The sequence below is a fragment of the Schistocerca serialis genome, chromosome 11 (genome assembly GCF_023864345.2).
Source record: "Schistocerca serialis cubense isolate TAMUIC-IGC-003099 chromosome 11, iqSchSeri2.2, whole genome shotgun sequence".
Lineage (NCBI taxonomy): Eukaryota > Metazoa > Arthropoda > Insecta > Orthoptera > Acrididae > Schistocerca > Schistocerca serialis.
In genome coordinates this window covers 162,284,223-162,303,097 of record NC_064648.1, presented here as the reverse complement: position 1 = coordinate 162,303,097, position 18,875 = coordinate 162,284,223, and the positions used below count along the sequence as shown (strand labels likewise).

Genomic DNA, 18,875 nt, shown 5'->3' with positions numbered 1-18,875 from the left:
ACAATTTAGCACTGATTAAGAGTAGGCTCAATTTTACGAGACTCGTCAGTAGCAATCTATGTACAAAGAAGTGGAATACAATAGTACTAAGGAAAGAAGAGATGAGATTTATGTTCTCTGAGGCTACAGATACTGCAATAATAAGCAGCTCAATAGGTAGTTCAGTTGAAGAGGAATGGCTATCTTTAAAAACGACAGTAAGAGAAGTTGGAAAGAAAAACGTAGGTACAAAGAAGCTAACTGCGAAGAAACCATGGAAAACATAAGAAATCCTTCAGTTGATCAATCAAAGAAAGAAGTTCAAAAATATTCAGGAAAATTCAGTAATTGAGAAATATGTCACTTAAGGATGTAATGAATAGGAAGTGCAGAGAAGCTAATGTGAAATGGCTGCACGAAAAATGTGAAGAAATCAAAGAAGGAATGATTCTTGGGAAAACTGACGCAGCATATAGAAAAGTCAAAGCAATCTTCCACGGAATTAAAAGCAAGCGTGGTAACATTAAGAGCACAATGGGAATTCCAGTGTTAAATACAGAGGTGAGATCAGATAGTTGGATAGAGTACACTGAAGGCCTCTCTGATTGGAGCAATTTGTCCGATGGCGTGACAGAAGAACAAGCAGGAGTCGGTATGGAAAATATTGGTGATTAGAATCAGATTTTAAAAGTGCTTTGGAAAATTTAAGATCAAAGAAGGCATAAGGTATAGACAACAATCAATCAGAAGATCTAAAATCATTGGGGGAGGTGGCAAAAGGTCTATTCTCACTGTTGTGTAGAATGTATGAGTCTGGCAATATACAATCTGACTTTGAGAGAAATATAATCATCACGATTTGGGAGACTGCAAGAACAGAGAAGCGTGAGAATTATCGCACAATCAGCTTAACAACTCAAGCATCCCAGTTGCTAAGAAGGATAATACACAGGAGAACGGAAAAGAAAACTGAAGTTGCGTAACATTCATAAGATTTGTGGTCCTGGCGAAAGCATTTGGCAATATCAAATGTTGCAAGATGTTTGAAATTCTGAGAAAAAAACGGGTAAGCCATAGGAGAAGTCGAGTAATTTGCAATATGTACGAGACGCAAGAAGGTAAAATAACAGTGGAAGACCAAGAACGAAGTATTCGGGTTAAAAAGGGTGTCAAGACAGATGTAATCTTTCGCCTCTACTGCTCAATCTATATACCGAAGAAGCGATGACAGAAATAATGGAAAGATTGAAGAGTGGAATTAAAATTCAGGGTGAAATGATATAAGATTTGCTGATGACTGATTCCCTCAGTGACAGTGAAGAAGAATTACAGGGTTTGCTGAATGGAATGAACAGTCTAATGAGTACAGAATATGGAATCAGAGTAAATCAGAGAAAGGCGAAATTGATAAGAAGCAGAAGAAGTGAAAACAGCGAGAGACTTAGCATTGTGACCGACGATCAGTAAGTAGATGACGTTAAAATGTTATGCAACGTAGGCAGCAAAGAAACCCATGACGAACAAAGCAAGGGCGAACAAAGCAAGGGCGACGTCAAATTCACACTAGCACTGCCAAAAAGGGAATCGCGCTTACCTGGCTTCTGCTGGTGGCTCACGGAGTAGACGGATGACTTCGTTGACTTCTTGCGGGTACTCGAGCACAGCGTCCGCCCAGCCCCGCGTCGCCATCACCTGCAGGTGGTCCTTTATGAAGGCGACGGCAGCCCTCGTGGCGTCCGGGCACGAGTGCCTCACTGCCCTGACGGCCGTCGCCGCTGCGGTCTCGACGGCCAACTGCGAGATCAGCTGCCGTTCGCAGGCAGCCTTCAGGGCCGACAAGCCGTACTTGTCGGCCACCGAGAGCAGCTGGGCGGCCGTGTCGGGCAGCTGGGGGGCCTGCAGGGTATACGTGTAGGCGACCAGGAGCCTCAGCACCGGGCCCTCCACGTCGTCGATGCTCACCTGGCCGCAGCTGGCCTCCAGCATGTCGTGCGCGAACATCGCTGCGAACACGGGGCTCGCGGCTGCCAACACGGCCCTGTGAGCCGCCACCCTCGTCTCGCCCGCCACCAGCGTCACCAGGGAGCCTTCACCCCCGTCTAGCAGGGCGGCCAGGGCCTCGGTTGTGGTGTTCTGAACCTCCGTAACTGCCGACATGGTGGGTGGTCCTGAAACACAGTACCACTTAGCAGCCCTCACACTGCACCCTCAACACTTGTACGAGGCGCATGCAGACCTGTATGAAACTACAGCTGTGAAAGTGTTGTCCACCCTAAACCAATTGGAACGTCACCAGTTTCCTTAAAATGACAAGGGTCCGTACTGCTTCGTGATCACCTAACGTTTGTAACTACCAGTGCGGGGCTATGATAGACTGCTTTCACCTTCTAAAAATGTTATCGTTCTCAGTCAAAAGATGGTTTATTTATGTCATAGCAAAATAATGGGAAAGCAACAAACTTCTTTCAGCACTAAAGTTACAGGACTTATATTTAAATCCAAGCTCGTGGCACCTCTGAGGAATATTTTCTTCCTCCTCATCTCAGGTTCCTCAGATCCGTGACACCTGATCAGAAGCGGGGTACATGTAATGCAGAAATCAGCTTCGTCGGTGAATGTCTCAGGGTAGGCACGATTAAACTTGACCGGCCATCGTGGCCGAACGGTTCTAATAGTTTCAATCCGGAACCGCGCGCCTGCTACGGTCGCAGGTTAGAATCCTGCCTCGGGCATTGATGTGTGTGATGTCCTTAGGTTAGTTAGGTTTAAGTAGTTCTATTGGACTGATGACCTCCGATGTTAAGTCCCATAGAGCTCAGAGCCATTTGAACTGTTTTGAACCACTTTAAGTCTAAATTCATTGGTATCTTTAACTCTCTTTTGTCATTGGTATCTTTAACTCTCCTTTGAACAGATTGATATCTGCGTCTTCTTTCTTAAGGAAAAGATGCAGCGCCCACCTCCGTGGTAAAGAATGCTGCATAATACAATCATAAATCATGTCGCCATTTTATCCGATTGTTGCGAGCTATGGTGTACCCAGGTATTTCCAGGTTGAGCAGTTTAGAAATGAAACTCGTTGCTCCATTTCCAGAACGTGCGTTGTGAAACTTTCACACAAATGGTTATTTGTATCTCCTTTTGGCGTTGACGTGTTTGTATAGAATCTTTGCCCCACAGAACGTCCGGATACTTATTAGATGACACATACGTCATGTGTAAACCAAAGTAAGCTCTATCACAGCTCCGACATCACTCTTGACTCTCCTGGTCGTATGAGGGGGCAAACGACGGAGTCAGTGAAATAGTTCCACACCCTACAGTGTAAACTGGTTTCGTAAATTCAGACAAGTGGGTTTCGCGAGAACGGCGTCCACTTTTTTCGAAACGTGCCGACTTAGCATCTCCATTACCCCAGCGTAAGAGGTCTGCCGGATTGTTACGGTGCTAGCAAAGCACCTAAGAATTCGTTCCAAGGCTTCTGTCACGCCAGCTCGACGTGGATGGAGACGCCGAGGCAGTGCTGTACAGAGCGTAGCACCGGAGGTCAGTGCAGGGTCGCAGGCCAACACGTACACTGCAGGCTTCTGGAAGCCACCCGACCAACTCAAGTCTTCCTTTCCCATCCCTCGTTAGTTAATTGTACACTTGTTTCCGTTTTATGTCGCTTTGTGGTTTTTTCGCCTCCCCATACAAAGTATGCACTCAATGTTATAGGCTCAAAAAACTTTGTTTTTACTGTTGTTTAAAGGTGTTGTTACCGTATTTTCCTACACCCAAGTGGTGTTGCATGTCAATAAACTAAGTGGTAAAAGCTGTGAAGACGTTCACATTTCCATACAGTCTTCGAGCATCGACATGTTCCTCGTCTAACAAACAGACATCATTGTCTTATAAATCTTTGATGTATCCTGAGATCAGTGGTGTAGTATTCTACTTTATTCTGACACTCGCAATGCGACTAGTTTACACTGAGCTTTCGCAGATTCTTTCACTCAAACGGTTTTCTAGGTAATCAAAAACTTGCCAAGATACTGAGCGGGATCGTGTCTGAATTATTAGTAGACAGAGAGCCATGGTCCCGATCACCTTCAGCATATTTTGGCGACACAATCTTCGTGCGTGTCTGCGCCATGTAACCGGCAGAGAAACGTGTGTGAAATGCAAGTAGTGGCCTGCAGGGGGAGCCGGCCACTGTTCGCGAACAGCTGAACGTGTTGATGGCCGCAGTCAGCCGTCTTCAGGCTGCTGCTTCGGAGTGTAGCGGCAGTGGGGGGTCTGGTGCGTCGCAAGGTACACCCCAGGTGTTACACGCTTCACCCACTGTCCCTGCTGTCGAGACATCTTCGCGGGTACCGGGCGCGGTTGGGCCACCCTCTCCCCAATGGGTGGCGGGTTCAGCGGCATTCGCGGCGCACGAGGCGGAGGGTAAATGTGGAGGCTGGTCGTGTAGCATCGCCCGCTCTGCCTGTGAGTGGACATGTGGCTGCTCCTTCAGCAAGGTCCGAGCCGGCACATGGGCGGAGGGGTTTATTAGTTATTGGGAGCTCCAACGTTAGGCGGGTGATGGAGCCCCTTAGGATAGCAGAAAGGTCGGGGAAGAAGGCCAGTGTTCACTCTGTCTGCTTGCCGGGGGGTCTCATCCGAGATGTGGAGGAGGCCCTGCCGGCGGCGATAGAGAGCATTGGGTGCACCCGATTGCAAATTGTTGCTCGTGTCGGCACCAATGACTCCTGCCGTCTGGGTTCAGAGGTCATACTCAGTTCATACAGGCGGTTGGCGGAATTGGTGAAGGCGGAAAGCCTCGCTCGCGGGGTGGAATCTGAGCTAACTATTTGTAGTATCGTTCCCAGAACCGATTGTGGTCCTCTGGTTTGGAGCCGAGTGGAAGGCTTAAACCAGAGGCTCAGACGATTCTGCGGAGATTTGGGGTGCAAATTTCTCGACCTCCGCTATCGGGTGGAGAAACGTAGAGTCCCCCTGAATAGGTCAGGCGTGCACTACACGTGAAGCGGCTACAAGGGTAGCGGAGTATGTGTGGAGTGCACATGGGGGTTTTTTAGGTTAGAGAATTCCCTCCCTAGGCCTGACAGGATGCCTCCTGAGACGTGGCAAGGTAGGAGTAGGCAAAATGCAACAGGGAATAACAATATTAATGTGCTAATAGTAAACTGCAAGAGCGTCTATAGAGAGGTCCCAGAACTGTTCTCATTAATAAACGGTCATAACGCCCATATAGTACTAGGGACAGAAAGTTGGCTGAAACCAGACGTAAACAGTAATTAAATCCTAAACTTTGATTGGAATGTATACCGCAGAGACAGGCTGGACAGTCAAGGGGGGAGGCGTGTTTATAGCGATAAGAAGTGCAATAGTATCGAAGGAAATTGACGGAGATCCGGAATGTGAAATGATTTGGGTGTAGGTCACGGTTAAAGCAGGCTCAGACATAGTAATCTGATGTCTCTATAGGCCCCCTGGCTCAGCAGCTGTTGTGGCTGAGCACCTGAAGGATAATTTGGAAAATATTTCGAGTAGATTTCCCCACAATGTTATAGTTCTGGGTGGAGATTTTAATTTGCCGGATATAGACTGGGAGACTGAAACGTTGATAACGGGTGGCAGGGACAAAGAATCCAGCGAAATTTTTTTAAGTGCTTTATCTGAAAACCACCTTGAGCAGTTAACAGAGAACTGACTCGTGGCGATAACATATTAGACCACCTGGTGACAAACAGACCCGAACTATTTGAAACAGTTAACGCAGAACAGGGAATCGGCCATCATAAAGCGGTTACGGCATCGATGATTTCAGCCGTAAATAGAAATATTAAAAAAGGTAGGAAGATGTTTCTGTTTAGCAAAAGTGACAAAAAGCAGATTACATAGTACCTGACGGCTCAACACAAAAGTTTTGTCTCACATACAGATAGTGTTGAGGATCAGTGGACAACGTTCAAAACCATCGTACAATATGCGCTAGATGAGTATGTGCCAAGCAAGATCGTAAGAGATGGGAAAGAGCCACCGTGGTACAACAACCGAGTTAGAAAACTGCGGAAGCAAAGGGAACTTCACAGCAAACAAACATAGACAAAGCCTTGCAGACAAAAATTACGCGAAGCGAAATGTAATGTGAGGAGGGCTATGCGAGAGGCGTTCAATCAATTCCAAAGTAAAGTTCTATGTACTGGCTTGGCAGAAAATCCTAAGAAATTTTGGTCCTATGTCAAAGCGGTAGGCGGATAAAAACAAAATGTCCAGACACTCTGTGACCAAAATGGTACTGAAACAGAGGATGACAGACTAAAGGCCGAAATACTAAGTGACTTTTTCCAAAGCTGTTTCACAGAGGAAGACTGCACTGTAGTTCCTTCTCTAGAGTGTCGTACAGGTGACAAAATGGTAGATATTGAAATAGACAACAGAGGGATAGAGAAACAAAATCGCTCAAAAGAGGAAAGGCCGCTGGACATGATGGGATACCAGTTCGATTTTATACAGAGTACGCGAAGGAACTTGCCCTCCTTCTTGCAGCGGTGTACCGTAGGTCTCTAGAAGAGCGTAGAGTTCCAAAGGATTGGAAAAGGGCACAGGTCATCCCCGTTTTCCAAGAATGGACGTCTAACAGATGTGCAGAACTATAGACCTTTATCTCTAACGCCGATCAGTTGTAGAATTTTGAAACATGTATTCTGTTCGAGTATAATGACTTTTCTGGAAACTAGAAATCTACTCTGTAGGAATCGGCACGGGTTTCGAAAAAGACGGTGTGAAACGCAGCCCGTGCTATTCGTCCACGAGACTCAGAGGGCCATAGACACGGGTTCACTGGTAGATGCCGTGTTTCTTGACTTCCGCAAGGCGTTCGATACAGTTCCCCACAGTCGTTTAATGAACAAAGTAAGAGCATATGGACTATCAGACCAATTGTGTGATTGGATTGAGGAGTTCCTAGATAACAGAACGCAGCATGTCATCCTCAATGGAGAGAAGCCTTCCGAAGTAAGAATGTTTTCAGGTGTGCCACAAGGGAGTGTCGTAGGACCGTTGCTATTCACAATATACGTAAATGACCTGGTGGATGACATCGGAAGTTCACTGAGGCTTTTTGCAGATGATGCTGTGGTGTATCGAGAGGTTGCAACAATGGAAAATTGTACTGAAATGCAGGAGGATCTGCAGCGAATTGACGCATGGTGCAGGGAATGGCAATTTTGAATCTCAATGTAGACAAGTGTAACGTGCTGCGAATACATACAAAGATAGATCCCTTATCATTTAGCTACAATATAGCAGGTCAGCAACTGGAAGCAGATAATTCCATAAATTATCTGGGAGTACACATTAGGAGTGATTTAAAATGGAATGATCATATAGTTGATCGTCGGTAAAGCAGATGCCATTCATTGGAAGAATCCTAAGGAAATGCAATCCGAAAACAAAGGTTACAGTACACTTGTCCGCCCACTGCTTGAATATTGCTCAGCAGTGTGGGATCCGTACCAGATAGGGTTGATAGAAGAGATAGAGAAGATCCAACGGAGAGCGGCGCGCTTCGTTACAGGATCATTTAGTAATCGCAAAAGCGTTATGGAGATGATAGATAAACTCCAGTGGAAGACTCTGCAGGAGAGACGCTCAATAGCTCGGTTAAGGCTTTTGTTAAAGTTTCGAGAACATATCTTCACCGAAGAGTCAAGCAATATATTGCTCCCTCCTACGTATATCTCGCAAAGAGACCGTGAGGATAAAATCAGAGAGATTAGAGCCCACACAGAGCATACAGACAATCCTTCATTCCACGAACAATACGAGACTGGAATAGAAGAGAGAACCGATAGAGGTACTCAAGGTACCCTCCGCCACACACCGTCAGGTGGCTTGCGGAGTATAGATGTAGATGTAGATATGCAGGGTGCGGCGGTGAGACACTCTGGACTCACATTCGGGAGGACAGTGGTTCGACCACACACCGTGCAGCTGTCTGCAGCAGGTCTGCAGACGAAGGGCGAATGAGTGGATGTGGCTGCTTGTCATTTGTGTCTTCTGCACCGGTTTTCAGTTTGCTGTCCACCCACACAGGTTTTTCTTCACAGAGTCTCAATAGGAGTGCCGTGATGGTGCCCTAGAAGAGGCATGACCTTTAAGGTAGCCCTACCAGTCTTCATTACCGAATGTTCCACAAATTGCAACAGGTATTTACCTGTCGGTGTGTCGTTTCCCAGAAAAACCGTGAGGAAGTGGTCTCATTTCGTCCATCATTAAAGTTGTTTACAAGCTTTCCAATGAGTACGATGTGCAGTAAACTACTTTTCAATATTTATATAATTTCCAGTGGTGGTCATGTTTTCTACTTCAATGTAATTTCCGTGTGTGGGTCACACAAGTCAGAAACGATTTCACGGTGCCATCAATTTGGAATCTTTACAGTTGCCTCATCAGTATGAATTGCAGACCTGTTTATTCTTTTTTCATCCAAATTCGAAATTAGTCAGCGAAAGCACTACGCCCTCTTGGTTTATTAATGACTAAACATTTGGCTGAGCTTTTGATATATTATCAATTTCTTCCACCCCTGAGAGGCGTTTTTGATGTGATGGGGCCTTCCACTGTAATTCCACATGTCTGATGGCATCTGGTCTTTATCAACCAACTGGTCCAGAAATAGTCCAATAATCGACGAAACTAGTTTTTCAGACAGTATTTTCTGAATAGACAGCCAACCAAGGTCCAATATTTCTAAGACAATATATCGTACTCCGGATAGATTGTTAGGTAACAATGTCTTTCTTAGTTTTTCTTAAGAGGGGACTTCTTTCCACGTTGTTGATTAAAATGAAAATTGCAACTCGTAATCTCTGGTTCAGGAAATAATTTTCCAGCTGATGGGAATGGACATTAGCAACTTCCAAAGTCATTATGAGAGAAGAAGGTTCGATCCGAGCACATTATTTTCATTTGTTAAGTAATAGTAAATATTAGGACTATATAGTATGTCTCAAATAGTGAGGTGCATTCTGACTCTTGTCATGTACGCAATTGTCTTTCAGGATTCAAACGAACTGTTAGCAGTGGTTAAATTGTGCTCTGTGCAAAATTCTGCCAGGCAGCTTCCCCTTTCATTCCCTTACTTCAGTTCTTTTCTCCTCCAACTTTTCTTCCTCTTCGTATTCCGACTATTTCGAGTGCCCCATCATAATCAAGTTTAGATCTCGCTTAACTATCTGACCAATTTCTTTTCTCTCAAAAAGCATTTTCTTAATCTCTTCGTCATTTTCGGTAGTTGACGTGCAAGCCAGTACTTCTCTAACTGGTTTGGCTGTGTGTCTGTCCTGGCTGTGGTAACGACTTCACTGTGCAATTGATAGCAGCTCAGATAGCAATAAGATGTTAGTGTTTTCGGTCGAGAACGATGTTACACAAATTTCCAGTGAGCTCGGGGAGAAATCTAAGGAAGAGCTATTCTCAAACACACGCATTTCTTGCTACCAGATGCTGAGAAGAAGACAGGCATTGTGAAGAATCTAGCCACATCAAGATCAAGGACCCAGATTAAAATACGTAAGCACAATCATCGTCCAACTGAGCTACTTATAAAATTACAGGTGCATTCGATCTGCAACGCTACACTTTTTTCTCGGCCAATTTCCGTTGGAAAAATGCGAAATTTGTGAGACATCGTGGAATATTCCCACTTCCCCTACAGCTTCATGAATTTCCAACAGCTGACAGCACCATATGTAGCCTCCAAAATGGCGTCCGCAAAGCAGGTGCGACCCAAGCAGAGAGCTGTCACAGTTTCTTTCGGATGAGAACCATAGCATCGGAGATCTTCATATCCGCTTGCAGAATGTCTCGAGGAGATTTGGCAGTGCACAGAAGCACCCTGAGTCGTAGTGCGAGGTGTCTGTCAGCGTCAGAAGAGCTCACTGGTGATCAACGCCTGGCCTAGCAGCGTCATCGTCGCAGCAAGGTTGTGCATATCTGGCCGACCTCCTGCGTGTCGGTCAGCTGCAGACGGCTGAGACTCCTGCGATGTGGGAACGTGCTCTCATTCAAGGTGACCGGTGGATCACTCAGAGCTGAACAACCCGCATCTCGCACCTTCCGACTTCCGTCTGTTTGGTCCAACGAAGGATGCACTCCACGGCAAGCAGTACACGGATGACGGGCAGGTCACTGATGCAGCAAGACGTGAGTGGCTGATCAACTGTTTACTCACTCTGTCAGTTTAATGGAACAACCAGACGAAACTGGCCATGTCGGCTATATGAACACTTTTTCAACCACTCTTTGGGTTTGCAATGTAGCTAATTATTACGAATTGTCATCTTACATCGAAAGCGTAGCTTACCACGGAGCCGGGAGGAGAGCAGAATTTTGGTTCTCACGCTGTCACAGCTGATTTCAAGTGAATAACTTCAGTACTTTCGGAGATATAAATTTTTCCCTAAGGGACGACTGTGATGGATTCATTTATAGTATCAATTGAAACTACAACCAGAAGTACAGGTCCATAAGATCTAATTGTCTGGAATTTTGTTTCGTTTCATTACTACATATTTCTGACTAAATAAAAACTACTTTGGAAAATAATTATTTCTTTGTGTTATGGTTATGTAAGTGTTTTGCAGGGTTTGAGGAGATACGTTGAAATTTTATGTTAATTAAGTAAATCTATGTGTGAACATTTCTTGTACAATAGCGGAATTCGTGACGTATGTCCGACTGTTTGGTTTTGTAAAAGGCAGCCAGAAGGGGCGTTGAGTATTAAATTTGAAAGTAATTTATGTTGCGGAATGGAATCTAATTTTGTCTTCATTAAATTTTATTTTGTTTCGGAATTACGTGATTTCTTGTCTAAATTACCTGCAGTAATCTGATTGGCTGACATTAAAAATACCTGAAGTGTACAAGTGCTCCAAATGATCTGATTGGCTGTTTAATTTATTAGCCAATAGGAGTTAAGCATATCCCGTGCGTATCAGTACGGCTTTGTGCCTCCGATCTAGGAGTCGATTAAGTCGTTCGGGAACCATCTTCTGGTAAACGCCTATGTTTATTCCAAAGTAAAGAAATTTGCGCGTTTTATTGCTTCTCTTGCCGTTGACAAAGAGCGACTACAGTACTGAATATTTTGTGAAAGCTTGAGATTTGTGAGTGATTTATTTTAGGAGATATTCGCATGTGAACATTTTATTTCGTACAGAAACACTGCGCGGCGTGTTTCGTGCTGATTACGAGACATTATATGCATTATAAGAATGTTTCTATACTGAGTCTGGGTGAGTGATTTTACTTACTTTTGTTTTCAAGGTTTATTGGAATGCCGCAATTGTTAAATCAGCCCAGAATTTTGCCATTCTGCATGCTTTTCGAGGAGCTAAGGACTGCAGTGAGTGCAGGTGATTTCTGGAGGAGACAATATTCCATAAAACCACATTTAGAAGGTCTGTAGAGCCAACGTCAAATCCTGACTCTGCGAATACATCACAACTCCATTCATATAGCTCTCGCACAGATCACGAAGACAAGTTTAGACTGATTACTGCACACACAGAGGCACTTTAATGATTCTTCACACACCCCTGAACGTGAATGGTCCATGAGAAACTCTTAGTAAGTGATACGATGGATGTACCCACTGCCATGCACTTCAGTCATTTCAAGGGTGTAGGTAAGTGAGACTCAGTTTGGGAGGAGGAAGAATCACACTACCTTTTAAAAGACTGTAACCGATTGGTTTATCCAGTAAATACAAGGGCCTTGCTGCTCTCACACGTAAACAACTCGGGTAATACATAACGAGTCCGTAATTATGAGCAATACATCATCCATCCGCGGTAACTATAGACTTTGCATTACTGTACTGAAGCTTCCTGCAGAGCTGAAAGGAACATTTAGAACTTAACGGTCGTTAAATACTGGAAGAAACCCATAGTGTGTGGCTTTTTCAGTCCTTATTACGACCATGTGCACCCTCTGAACGTCATCACGTCACCAGCGCACACAAATGCAACTGTGAGGCTACATAAATGGACGGCTGTGTGTCTATCAAACGTCAGTTTTCGTCATTTTTTTCCCCCCCCCACTGTATGCAGACATCGGAAAGTGATCAATGGGCAGAATTACTCACAACAGAGTCAGTGCCCATACTGACACATACGATGAGTTTCATTATGCACTTAGTCGGGGAACTGCGATTGTGCAACACTATTGCATTGTAGGTAACATGTGAGACACTTCGCCCAGCTCAAAACCAGGACGGCCTTCCTGCTGAAAAAGACGCACGCGAGATTCTCCCGTCCTCCGGCAAAGTGGCTCTGCTTCCCCACTCTAGCCACAAACCTCCGAAAACCATGCAGTCCTTAAAGGACTGCTTAAAACCTATTCGTGTCTGAAAGTCAGATCCCTCATCAGTGAAGAGCCGTCGAATGACTTATCAGTTGAGTGGAAAAAGCTAGTGAAAAGTCGAGAGGTATAGATTACATTTACCAAATCACCCACCAAATGTCTGAACTATGGCAAGCTGCAATCATTTTGCAGTGTTATACATGTGAGAAACATTTCCTCTGGAAAAAATTAACAGCAGCTACTGCACCTTACAAACACATTTTCTTTTGCGAACTTGCAGCATGCTGCAGTACCTTAGGGCAACAACTACTGTTCATCAGTAGCACAAAAAAACAGCCCAAGTTGCAAATTTTTACTTTTTATTCATTTGATGACCAGTTTCGAGCTGAGACCAATTTTGAAATCGTCCTAACATAATCGGAAATGGGATTTCCGAACGTTTCAAAAATGTACTATGAGCATTTTTGACATGTTCGTAAATGCTATGATTTGAAAATGGGTCTCGGTCCGTAATTGGTCATCTAGTAAATAAAATGTAAAAATTTGCTACTTGGACTGCTTTCCCATTCTACTGACTTTTTTGCCACAGACTTTTTGTGTCTTAAGTTTCTCTGTATAATAAATGCCTCTGAAAAACCTACACGAGGCAAAATTGTAACTTCAATAAAAGTCAAAGGGAAGAATCGTTAATCTCACGAAATAATCTTTTTTCAACTGCCGATGTCAGTTATTTGAAATGAACACACACACACACACACACACACACACACACACACACACACACACACCAAAAGTAGTCTTGCCTCACCTGGGTTCCGCGAGTTCCGGAACCTGTACAGAAAAATGGAGCAGACAGCAACGTGAACCTCATGTCCGCCCTTTTTATTGCTCATGAAAGCCACACATTGCGTGTTGTACCACCACACAGCGAGACCTTCAGAGGTGGTGGTCCAGATTGTAATACCTCCAATACCCAGTAGTACGTCCTCTTGCATTGATGCATGCCTGTATTCGTCGTGGCATACCATCCACAAGTTCATCAAGGCACTGTTGGCCCAGATTGTCCCACTCCTCTATGGCGATTCGGCGTAGCTCCGTCAGTGTTTGGGGGGTCACGTCGTCCATAAACAGCCCTTTTCAATCTGTCCCAGGCATGTTTGGTAGGGTTCATGTCTGGAGAACGTGCTCGCCACTAGTCGAGCGATGTCGTTATCCTGATGGAAGTCATTCACAATATCTGCACGATGGGGGCGCGAATTGTCCATCAAGACGAATGCCTCGCCAATATGCTACCGATATGGTTGCACTATCGGTCGGAGGATGGCATTCACGTATCTCTCAGCAGTTACGGCGCCTTCCGTGACCACCAGCGGCGTACGTCGTTCAGACTGACCGGTTTGCCTCCAAACACGTCTCAGGCGACAGTCTGATTGAAGGCATATGCGACACTCATCGGTGAAGAGAACGTGATGCCAATCCTGAGTGGTCCATTCGGCATGTTGTCGGGCCCATATGTTCCACGCTGCACGGTCTCGTGGTTGCCAAGATGGACCTCGGCATGGACGCCGGGAGTGAAGTTGCGCATCATGCAGCCTATTGCGCACAGTTTGAGTCGTAACACGACGTCCTGGGTCTGCACGAAAAGCATTATTCAACATGGTGCCGTTGCTGTCAGAGTTATTCCCACGCATAATCCGTAGGCAGCGGTCATCCACTGCGGCCTGAGCGAGGCACGTCATCGACAGTTCCTGTCTCTCTCTCTCTCTCTCTCTCTCTCTCTCTCCCCCCCTCTCTCCCCCCCCCCCCCCTTCATGTCCGAACAACGTCGCTTTGGTTGAGGCCGAGACGCCTGGACACTTCCCTTGTTGAGAGCCCTTCCCAGCACAAATGGAAACTACATAGAACACGAGTCGTGTACCTCCTTCCAGGTGGAATGGCTGGAACAGACTGGCTGTCGGAACCGCTCCGTCTAATAGACGCTGCCCATGCATCGTTGTTTACATTTCTGGATGGGTTCGGTGACGTCTCTGAACAGTCAAAGGGACTGTGTCTGTGATACGATATCCACAGTGAACGTCTATCTTCAGGAGTTCTGGGAACCGCTAAAGTTTTCGTGTGTGTGTGTGTGTGTGTGTGTGTGTGTGTGTGTGTGGCGGGGGGGGGTTGTAGTTACAGTCACCGCACGAGAGAGCTCCCATGAGAAGTGAGCCATGGTAGGGCAATGAAACAACGTTGAAACATTTGTGAGGACATGGGGAAGAGCAACAGTGAACAAACCATTAAAAATCCCATTTTAATTTCCACATGAGGGGGTAAACGTTAATTGCGTTCAGTGTTTACATTCCACGTTACGAACTTCGGTCAGTGTGGAGACGGTGTGCATCGGCGCCAGCCTCGTTAGCTCGTCACGCCTCCCCTGGACACGCGCGGCCCCGCCTCTTCCCTGCGGCGCCACGGGCAGTGCTGACGCGGTCCGCGCCGCCGGCAGAGTTGAGGCGCGCCCAGTCACAGCTTCCTGGGCGCTACGGACGTGCGTACACGCACAGCTGTCTTCCCGCCCTGTTCTTCTCGTCGCTGTTCAGTGGTCTGACTGAGTTCGAGAGTGCATGTTGCTGTGTTCGCTCTCTGCAGAATCCGACTTACATTCCTGTAATTTCGTCAGTTTTCTTGTTTTCTAGGTGAGAAATGTCACGTCGCCGTGGTTGCACAGATAAAGAAATCCTGGATATGCGCACTAAGAGCGAAAGTGAGTGTGGATTATCTGACGTTGCGTCTTCAACAGAATCTCGAAGCTGTAGTCCTCAGCCATTTACGTCAGAGGGGAGAGCGAGAATTACAGTCAGCAGTTCCTCTGAATCCGAGGAATCAGAAAGCGACAGTGAAATGGTTCAGAAAAATGCGCACTTACGTGACACATTTGACTGGAAAGAGACCGATTTCCAGCCATTAAACCATTACTTCGATGACGAGTTCAGGACACAAATACCAGATACTGACCCAAACATTCTTTCATTTTTTGTGATATTTATGTCTCAAGAACTTTCAATTTATTGCAGACGAAACAAATTCGTTTTTACGTTTACACCAGAGAAAATACTACAGAATCAGAATTCTCCTGGGCCGGCCGGTGCGGTTCTAGGCGCTTCAGTCTGGAACCGCGTGACCGCTACAGTCGCAGGTTCGAATCCTGCCTCGTGCACGGATGTGTGTGATGTCCTGAGGTTGGTTAGGTTTAAGTAGTTCCAAGTACTAGAGGACTGATGACCTCAGATGTTAAGTGCTCAGAGCCATTTGAATCATTTTTTTGTGAATTCTCGACTGTCAAAATGGAAATGTATCGTTTTGTTGCTGTTTGCCTTCTGGAGGCGCAAGTTAAGAGGTAAAAATTAACTGCTTATTGGTCCAGAGATACACTTTTGAACACACCAGTTTTCAGCGACATTATGTCCAGAGACCGTTTTTGTCTACTTCTGAGAAGCTTACACTTCAGTGATAACTCTGCGAGTACTGGAAGCGACAGTCTATTTAAAATTAGGGCTAGTGTTGGCAAATTTCGTCTGACATTTCTTAATTCATGTCGCCCACATCACAAGATTTGTATGGATGAAAGTCTCTTGCTGTTGGAAGGACGATTATCTTTTAAGCAAGTTATTCCAACGAAGCGAAGTAGATTCGGAATAAAGATATTCGGACTGTGTAATTGTGACAGTGGGTATATTTTAAATTTTATTGTGTATACAGGCGCACCAACAGAAATTGAGTTCTACAATTTGCGACAAAGTGGCGACGAAGTGGCAACTCTTATGGAGCCATATCTGGACCAGGGTCATATTCTGTATGTCAATGACTGGCTGGTACTGCAGTCGGGCCTGTTCCTCTGGCTTCACATCATGGAACAGCCGCGTGTGGCACTGTTCGTGAGAACAGGCGTAACATGCCAAAACTGCAGACGAAATTAAAGCGAGGAGAAACTGAGTTTAGGTCCACTGACAAGGTCCTTGCTATCAAGTGGTGCGATACGAGAGAGGTGTACATGTTGACCACAAGTCACACAACACGAATGGTTGAAACAGAGAAGACTGACAAATACTGACGAAAAGATAGAGAAACCGCAGTGTATTGTAGAGAACAATTCGAGTATGGGTGCAGCTGACCGTTGTGACATGTAACTGAGCTCAGTGGAATCAGCGCGTGAGACTGTGAAATGGTATAAGATGTATTTTTTTCACATTCTGGATTTGTGCATTCTAAATGTTCATGCTCTCCACCGGTGGTAACAGGGCGAAAACTGGCACCCGCAGAGTTTCACCTTTCTCTCGTAAGGGAGATTGTAGAAAAATATGCTACAGAACGGAGGAAAGCTGGTAGGGGAAGGTACTGCGATGACGAGAATCTTCTGCGGTTCGCACGGAGACATGTCCCGGCTGTTGTGAGTGAACATTCGCAGGTAAGTACGCTAATGCGCAGATGCGTGGTTTGCACGAAACAGTAAGTGCGCCGGAAACTGGATACCGATGCAAAACTTGCGACGTTCCATTACGTGTTGCACGCTGGTTTGAGACTAATCATACAAAGAACCATTACTCATCATTTGGAACTAAATCTGAGAAAATTTACTCACACTTCTGAATGAATCACTAAAAAAAAGACAAAAATGTAAAAAATATAAACCTATTTTTATCTTCGCCAAAGCCCGGTAGATGAAACAGGTGTAAAATTATTTTAACGAAGCCTGACTTCATATGTAGCAGTTTACTGGCAAATGAACGGACTTGGTGATTGAGATGGCGCAATATCTGTACTGTGGGAAAAATTACGCCGAGTACATTACGGCAGTATAACAAAACCCTACATTAATCTGCATACGGTATATTTAAATTATTAACACGTAACATGGACACTTATATTCTTTCATCCTTAACAGTACAAATGTATATCACAATCGGTCTAATTGTACAAAACATGTTTTCCATAACTGATTTAAACGCCTTCGATCAACAAGAAACAACACGCCAAAGTTAAAACTCTTCTCAGTGCGATTTTTCTTGCTACTTTGCCTCTGTTGTCGGTCAATACTGAAAATTAAACTCTGTTCTGGGGAGGGTGGGGGGCTTAAAATTTGTTGTTCGAATGAGAATGGTTTTGAATCATTAATAGAAAACGGTATTTGAAAAAGGAGTGTCTAATACAACCTGCTTTCAACTTTTCATGAAAATCAACATCTTTTCGACTAATTTGTGGCTTATTCGAAAATAGTAGGGGAATAAAAATTTTTATTCCTTATCTTTGTGTAGTCAATCCATTGCACTCTAAATTTCATTTTCATCATGCGTTCACACTACTAGACATGCTAACCCGAAGTTTACATTGTTTTCGGGCCTGATTTTCGCGACCAACTTTCATTCCAGTTGTACAGCTTGGTATGTTCTATGGAACACAATTTTTTTAAGCAAAATCGGAATGAAAATACCGCATTTTTGACGTTTTTACGAAATCCTCAATTCTGTGCTTAATTCATTCAGTACTGGAAAGTGCTTTGGAAATGTAACTTTGTATTTAAGAACCTTTTGTTGTTAGGTTACTACATGGCAAGTTTCACGTTCGTCATAGCATTAGTTCAGGAGATGCAAGAAGCCAAACTGAAATTTTTTCGAGTGCCTAATTTTTTGGCCGATTTACCTACAATTTTCTGGCTGAATATGGTTCTTAGGAGAACGCATAAAGTTGTACAAGATGGCCGGCCAAATTTTATTTCTTTACAGAAACGATTGCCCGAGATATTACAGACCAAAGTCGGCACAATTTCACGGTGGCTCTGCGCGGGCCGATCCGGTGAAAGAGCTGCGTGCGTTAGTTCCAGTACGTCTGGGAGCGTAACAGTCTTTTCATTTCTGGGGCCAAATAACTTCACTCGGCTCCAGGTCAGTTCTGTTGGGTTCGTACTGTAATGGCACAGTAAGAAATGCAGCATTGGTATGCTGTACGCGATGCTGTGAAAATGATTGTTATTCATGTTTCCACGACACACATCTGTGGCATAGAACAACGGACACCGTGCAAATAAGGAGTATTTAGCTTTTCATTTTTGCACTGAATAATTGTTATGTTTTCTTAATTCGTTAACTGTCTTTCATAAAATATCGATAGTTGAGAATTTATAATTGAAATGAAATTTTGCGTGCGATATGCAATTAAAAACAAGAAGTTGTGCATTATTCATAAAAATTGATGACTTTTACAAATACGAGATGCAGGTAATTCAAATTGAACGAGAAAAACCTGCCCGAGGCAGTACTTTAACCAGTGAACCATGTATTGCAATAATTCACCAAGCCATTACGCTACCGACTCCGCTATACATTCACTTTTAGTTACGTTGTAGCTATATGTGACAGTCCCTCGGAAAACTTCAAAGCCGATTATCTCTGTGAATTTATGACAAACAGCAAGAACAGCCAATTTATCGGCACTTCTTACCCGTGTTCCACGCGCGCGCCTCACCACGCAACAGGAAGCGGCCTCGGCCGTTTCCGTACTGC

At 44.8% G+C, this 18,875-nt stretch overlaps 1 protein-coding gene across 1 annotated transcript in view; it reads right to left on the bottom strand.

The window, feature by feature from the left end:
- LOC126426580 (ankyrin-3-like) overlaps positions 1–18,875 on the bottom strand; it is a 78,454-nt gene that overhangs the window by 21,751 nt on the left and 37,828 nt on the right. The window contains exon 2 of the mRNA XM_050088477.1: positions 1,574–2,147. Within this exon, the coding sequence (XP_049944434.1) occupies positions 1,574–2,136 (563 nt within the window). The 5' untranslated portion in view covers positions 2,137–2,147. The remainder of the gene's footprint in view (positions 1–1,573; positions 2,148–18,875) is intronic.